This window comes from Acanthaster planci, unplaced genomic scaffold (assembly GCF_054643075.1).
Source record: "Acanthaster planci isolate LZ-2023a unplaced genomic scaffold, COTS_SCS Contig32, whole genome shotgun sequence".
Taxonomy (NCBI): Eukaryota; Metazoa; Echinodermata; class Asteroidea; order Valvatida; family Acanthasteridae; genus Acanthaster; species Acanthaster planci.
In genome coordinates, this window is record NW_028257656.1 from 107,087 (window position 1) to 114,614 (window position 7,528).

At 47.1% G+C, this 7,528-nt stretch overlaps 1 protein-coding gene across 1 annotated transcript; it reads right to left on the reverse strand.

The window, feature by feature from the left end:
• Positions 1 to 2,577: 2,577 nt before the first annotated feature.
• Positions 2,578 to 5,832, reverse strand: LOC147795428 (uncharacterized). Its single transcript, XM_087131920.1, has 4 exons — positions 5,319 to 5,832; positions 3,881 to 4,567; positions 3,257 to 3,372; positions 2,578 to 3,072 (listed from the first exon to the last, which is right to left on the reverse strand). Exons 1-4 carry the CDS (start codon positions 5,830 to 5,832, stop codon positions 2,578 to 2,580), a joined length of 1,812 nt encoding a protein of 603 aa, XP_086988046.1.
• Between the last annotated feature and the right edge of the window lie 1,696 nt (positions 5,833 to 7,528).

Genomic DNA, 7,528 nt, shown 5'->3' on the forward strand with positions numbered 1-7,528 from the left:
AACACGAAATCCGATACATATCAATATATAAGAACAATATTAGCTGACACCCCTGACGGATAGCCTAAAAGCGAACTCAATCATTGTCGAGAGGGTCTCCATAAAAATGTCAACAAATACAAGAAACACACTAGATAAAAACTGACTAAAAATACAAAAATGCACAAAAGTAAAACTCGGCAGATAAACCTTGCGAAATTAAAATGGGATCCACAAACTTGTTGTCCAGGACAGCTTTCATAACGAGCTGAACTTCAACTTCGTCAAAAGAAAATCTTGCGACTAATCAGAGACAGTTTGTCATCAGTCGAGAGAGCATTAACCTTGACAAAGTCGGTGTTCAATGCAGCACTCCTGGCTGATAAATAGGTCTGAATCGTACATTCGGCTCGCTGCAGGTCTTTAAAAAATTCTACATCTAACTTCCGCTTTTTTGATATTGCATAATGCACTCAACAAAATGAAAAATGGCTGAGATAGAATGCATGCCATGCGCAAGACGTAACAATTTTTGCTGGTATTCTGTAGCTATCTGGGCCGGTGTATATGTACACATGTACATGTACATGAGAAATGTTTCGCTGTGCATCGCTGGTAGTTGTTAGTCTGGTTCCGAGTATGTAGACTACATACACTAGTGGGCACATAGTCCTGTTCCCAGGCTCTGTGAAAATTACACTGTCAATATTGCGTAGACGAGTATGTAGACTACACACATACATGCCCCGTTTTTCTCGTCCCACATCTGGCTGCCATTGTGTGGTCACTGACGCCCCAAAATAACAATTAGACTTGCGACACAAATCCGCCTGTCACCGTGGGATGTTGACTCTGTTTAATCTGTGATTAATAAATCAATGTAATGATAGATTACTCTTAAGCAAGGATAATACAGAAAGTCAGATTTAATAACTAGAATAGCTGCAGGACCGATCAGCTCTAAATCAGTCTCACAACAACGTTAATTTAGCTTACATCGTTGAGGCTTTCTGCTCCAATATAATGGGAAACACAATGTCGAGCATGACTCGAATCTCGGGAGTTGAGTTTAATGCCTCGTGTCTAAACCCACACAAGTGTATGTATGCATTATACATGTACAGACTGCATGATGCACTTACTGTGACCTAGATTTAACATTTCGGACGCGTAGTCCGGGAACTGGTGCCCGATGGGCAATGCTTACAGACCAATGAATAAATCATGCACCCAAGGTCAAAGGTAAACCTAATATAGTTTGACAACGTGCACCTGTGTTACAATGACGTCATCAGGTGACAAGTCACGTGACATTAAAAGGGGACCCTTCAAAGCCCTCTCCTGAATTGTATGTCCGATTGGTTCAAACCTTGCTGGTATCTTGAAAGGGTAGGGATTTAGAGAAATATTGGCCTTTTGTGGTGATGACATCATGAGGGACACGTCACGTTACATCAATTAAAGGTGCGCTCTTAAAGCACCATATACCACTTGAAGTACATGTCCGATTGGGTTGATACTTGGTAGAAGGCTAGAGAAGGCATTGTGTAACAATTGATGGTAATATGATGGTAGCGTCATGGTTGATGTGACATGATTAAAGGTGCGTACAGTTTTCTCCGTTGGTTTTTACACGTTTTGTTTGATCGTTAGTACTTTTCTGAAACATTTATATAACATTCATGAGCAAAGACTGTTTACCTAAAAGCCGAAACAGCACGTTTGTTTACGTATCTCTTGTTTTCCCTTCAAGTTCTTCCACGAGGTGGATATAATTATATTTCATTTTCAATGTTATTCTAATTCTCATTCGTTGGAATTGGGCCTCAATAAAATGGCAGGTATAAGGACCGTATATTTTTGAAAGTAATGACAGCTTGAGCGATGGATGTTGTAACGTCAGTTAGAGCAAAACACTTCGTTTATTTCACTCTCATTTTATACTGACATACAGCTGCTCTTTAATACCACTATACAGCTGCCTGTTGTCACGTCAACTATAATTAAAAACACACAAACAGTGTTTAGTTATTACATGATAAACAACTTCACTACAACAAACCCTAGAAAACTACCCCCAAAACCCCACAGAAACTAAGGAAAGCAGTGAGGAATAAACCCGCCACGAGAGGGCGCTGTTGCATAAAAATGGCGAGCGTGATGGTCTGACCTAAAGCACTGCAACGATATTAGACACAAGACGTGTCACATGTGCGGTAAAAAGGACCCTGTTTTACCCCATCAGATTAATATTAAAACCTTCCATAATAGAATAATTCTGACAATCAAAGACAAATGAAAAGACCTTACCGCTGGTGCGGGGTCCAGGGTCCTACAACTAGAAAAAATGAGTGATTTGTTGCCCAACGTATGGTGTTAAAACTTATACAGAAACTTATCTGATCCCTTCTACTCGTACTCGCGTTGCATGAAGCACGCCCTCTGTAGATTACTTGAAGAGAGTCTGATTAAACCGTAACATTCCGGCTGCCTAATTGCGGGACGAAAGGTCAGGAGCAATTACTTACAATGACCAAAAAACTAACACTACTTAAATGTGAATGACAGTCCGTCAACAGTTACATATAGTGAGCAAGGTTAGTTTGCCTCCAGCAAGAGCCACAGCTTGGTGATGGGCCTCTTCAGTTCTGAAGAACCTGTGTGTACTGTAACACTCCGCACCAAGCCGTCTTTACTTGGGGTACCCTCGGTGACTCGTCCCATAGGCCATCTGTTCCTCACAAGATTGCTGTCCGCGAAAAGAACTAAGTCTCCCACTTTGATGTTTCGCGTCTCCTTGTGCCACTTCTGACGTTCCAACAGTCTGACGAGGTATTCACGGCTCCATCTCCGCCAGAAGACGTTGGTGAGGTACTGCACCTGGCGCCACCTCTTCTTCAGGTACAAGTTTTCCTTGACGAAGATTCTGGGGGGTAACCTTTGGTCGGAGTCCATGCGCAGCAAGTGGTTGGGTGTCAGTACTGGTTCATCTTCACTGTCACTAGAAGTCTTGGTGATGCGTGGGCTGTTCAAGATGGCCTCCACCTCGCAGAAGATTGTGCAGAGGCCTTCATCGTCAAGTCTGATCGGCTGCTACTTCATAACGCCGTACAGCACCTTACGCGTCGACCTGGTGAGCCTTTCCCAGGCTCCACCATGATGGGAAGCTAATGGGCAGTTAAACTCCCATTGTATACCCATCTGTTTCAGGCTGGAGTCGATCTTGGCTTGGATCCATTTCTCCATCTCTTCGCGCATCTCCCGTTCGGGCACCCACCAAGTTCGTTCCATTGTCAGATCTCAGGAACTTGACTTTGAGCTGCAAATCGTCGTACTGCATTGATGCAAGAGTCTGCTGAGAGGGCTTGAGCAACTTCAAGATGAACTGCTCAACTAGCCATACAAGTGAAAATCACCCCATAGCGTTTCAGGACACTTCTTCCTCGCTTGATATCAAATGGCCCAAAGTAGTCAACACCGGACTTCATGAATGCTGGCTGGCCTGGCTCTAAGCGCTCTTCTGGCAAGTTGGCCATTTTCTGCACCTGGAGGCGTCCTCGGTATCTTCGGCACAGCACACATTTTGCTATGATGCTGCGTACTGACTGGCCCTTGGAATCCAGTACGTGCGTCTCAATTCTGTAAGAGTGCTGTTAGTTCCAAGGTGTCCGACCTTCTGGTGGGCACTGGTAAGTACCAGCCTTGACACTTGGGAATCTCTGGGGAGGATTATTGGATGCTTAACGTCTACTGGCAACTTGGAGTGCTTGAGGCGACCACCTACCCTCAGCAGTCCAGCTTCGTCCATTACAGGATCAAGTTTTCGTACAGAGTCAGCTAGGCCATGGCTGTGCTGAGCATATTTGATGATCTCTGTGCTGGCTAGCTAGCTCAAACTCACCCACACTGAGAGGACTCGGGCTTCTGCTATGTTCTGGTTGCGAGTCAACACTGGATGTCCTGCGCTGTCTGAAGAGCCTCTGTGCTCGTAGTATCCATGCCACTGTTGTTTTCAGTCGCTTCCAGGTCGAGTATCGGTGAATCAGCTGGTGCACAGTAACGGAACCCTCATGGGTCTTCAGCATGGCGACATGAACCCGCTTGACTTCTGGATCTTCGGCTGGTAGATTTCTGGTGATAACTGTCTTTGGCCAAGTGGATTCCGGCTCCCACAGAAACGATGGCCCCTGAAACCAAAGTTTGGGATCTGCCTTTGGATGGATTCCCCTGGAAGCTAGATCAGCTGGGTTTTCTGAAGTTGGGACGTACCGCCATTGCTCCATGCTCGAGCCCTCTTGGATGGTGGTGGCCCAGTTCGCCACGAAGGTGTGGAATCTGGTCGTCTTGTTGGCAATGTACCTCAAGACAGAGGTACTGTCTGTCCAGTAGTGGACATCAAACGGCAACTCCATGGCTGAAGTGATCAAAGTGACAAACTTCACCAACAGACTGGCTGCTGTGAGCTCCATCCTCGGAATAGTGACTTTCTTGGGAGGGGCGACCCTAGATTTGCCCATGAGCAAATTGCAGAAGACTCTGCCTGAACTGTCCTCCAGACGAGTGTAGATAGCGATGCCGTAGCCTTCATCTGACGCATCAGAAAATGCACGCATTTGGCAGGTCATGGGGTCCTTTGGTTGTATACTTCTTGGTAGTGACATCTGCTCCAACTTTACAGTGTCCAGAAGCCTCTGTCTCTATACTGCCATTTCTATGACCCAAATTTCTTCATCCCATCCCAGGTCCTGCTTGCAGAGACGTTGCAGCATAATTCTAGCTGGAAGAATGAATGGACCTGCTAGACACAGGGGATCAAATACGCTGCTGACCACGGACAGAATGCCTCTCCGCGTAGCTGGGCGATCCTTCAGGTTCACCTTAAACCCAAAAGTATCCTCCAAATATTCCAGAAGACTCCAAGGCTCGCTCTGATGGCACTTGGTCATTGTTCTCAATGATCAGCTTCTCTGACTTCGATCTCTCTTCTGTTGGAATGGAGTCGTTCACTGCTTTGTCATTGCAGACCCACTTGTGCAGATTGAACCCTCCATGACTGGAAACCTCCTTGACAATCCTTCTGATCTCAACGGCCTCCTTGGCGTCGTAAACTGCTCTCAGGTAGTCATCAACGTAGAAGCTTCTCGGAATCTAAGGATGCTGGTTTTCAGATGCACATCTGCGCAAAGCTGCTGAAGCACAGGACGGAGATGACACAGCTCCAAAGGGGTGAGACTTCAGAGGATAGACCTCTGGGGGTTGGGATGTGTCCCCGTCAGGAAACCACAGATAACGTAAGAAGTCATGGTGGTGTTCAGAGCCCCTGACTTGGAAGAAAATACCCTCAATGTCTCCCATGAGCCCGACTGGCTGCTGTCGGAAGCAAAGTAGAACATCTACGACTGTGTTTGTGAGGACAGGTCCTGGTAGGAGTACGCCATTGAGTGAAACTCCTCTCGTCTTTGCCGAGCAGTCAATAACCACCCTTATTTTTCCCGGCTTGTTGGGGTTGTAGATGCTATGGTGAGGCATGTACCATCGGCTAACTTGCTTGCTGCTGATGTCGGTTGCTTCGGTGACTTTCTCTGCATACCCTCTCTTGATCAGTGCATCCATGAATTCCGTGTAGTCATAGTGAATGGCTGGATTGTTTCTCAGCTTCTTCTTCAAGGACATTAAACGGTCCATGGACTGACCTTTGTTGTCTGGTAGCTTACAAGCTGGGTCTCGAAATGGTAGGTCACACTGGTAGTGGCCATCAACCAGCTTCAAGGATTTGCATATGATTTCCTCAAACTGCTTGTCCTCATCCGAGGGCTCCTTCTTGCTGTCCACTAGGCACTCTGGAAAGTCCATGTCTATTGATGATTTGACCATGTCTTCCAACTTCTGTGATGATGTAGATGCCCCGCTTCCTCTCTTGCCAGTGCTAATAGAAAGTTGGAAATGTGAAGGGGCTCTTCTCCGCCTCTAATCATGCCCCATATGATCCATCCAAGCACTGACCTGGCTCCATGGGGCTCACACTGGTCCTGTCTTCAGTTCTTGTGGTGTGTAAGCTGCTGGGACATAGTTGCCTATTAGCATCCCCACCTCAGCCTGAATTACTGGAAGCTTGATCCCTCTGAGGTGTTCAAATCTGTCAACATCTTCTTGCACTGGCATGAGATCTCTAGTGACGGGCATCTCGTGTTTGGTATAGACCATGGGAAGCTTCACAGCAGGGCCTGAGTCCAGTCCAGACACCTCCAATCCCGAGATACGGCGGGTAGAAAAATTATGTGTTTGCCCCATGGTTTGAAGTTCCATCGTCGTCGCCTTGCCAGTCACTCCAAGCTGATGTGCCAGGTCCTCAGTGCAGAATGTCACGTTGCTACCTGGGTCGAGGAATGCATAGGTCTGCACCGTCGTGTTGGTGGTTGACGACCTTGCCCTAACTGGTATGATGGCCATGGTGCAGAGACCTGCGCCGGCTCCCATATGGGAACTTGCTCTTTCCTTGCATGGAGCCATGAAGGTGGAACATGAGCTCCCCTGTTCAGTGTTCTTGGGCGTCTCATGCTTTGGGGACTCCTCCGTTTTCTCCTGCTCCCTTTCCTGGTGAAGCACTGTGGGTTGCAGGGCACCGCAATCCTCACATTTGGCTCTGGCTCTGCACTGCTTACCAAGATGACCACCTTTAAGGCAGCCAAAGCAAAGTCCCTTTGTCTTCAGAAATTGCAATCTGTCGTGTAGTGGTTTTGCTTTGAGCTTTCTACACTCCTGCATCATGTGTCCTGGTCCCTCGCAGAAAATCCATGGCTTAGAGCTTGCTGTGCCAGCCGCTGGTTTGGTGCTTGACTCTGGAGAGGCATACTTCTTGTTGGTCCTGCTGCACTTGGCCACTCCACAAGCACATCCAATCTTCTTGACTTGATGCCGCTGAGGGTGTCCTAGATGCGTGAATGTTACGGGCTCCTTCTTGTTCATGACGATGTTTCTCCATCGTTCTTGTACATAGAATGGCAGCTTGGAGACCAATCTTTTAATGTTTTCTGAATACTCCAGAACTCTCGCCGCATTCATGGCGCACACTGCATTCTTGCATTCCACCAAGAATATGGCAAATGCATCCAGTCCTGATGGATCATCATGTCTTATTTCTGGCCATCCAAGAGTACACTGAACATAAGCATTGGCCGGAAGATCAACATCTCCATAGCGCTTGTCTAATTCTTTTGAGTGCGGCTGAGTTATGGTGTTCCATATGTGCCATCCCGCGTCGCATTTTCCAACGTGCGTCGCATTTTTCAACGGGCGTCGCATTTCTCGAAGGGCGTGGCATTTTTCAACCGGCGTCGCATTTTTCGACGGGCGTCGCATTTTTCAACCGGTGTCGCATTTTTCGACGGGCGTCGCATTTCTCGACGGGCGTCGCATTTTTCAGCCGACGTCGCATTTTTCAACCAGCGTCGCATTTTTTAACCGGCGTCGCATTTTTCGACGGGCGTCGCATTTTTCAACTTGCGTCGCCTTTCAATGTGAATAAGCCATTAATCATCAATGGTCAACC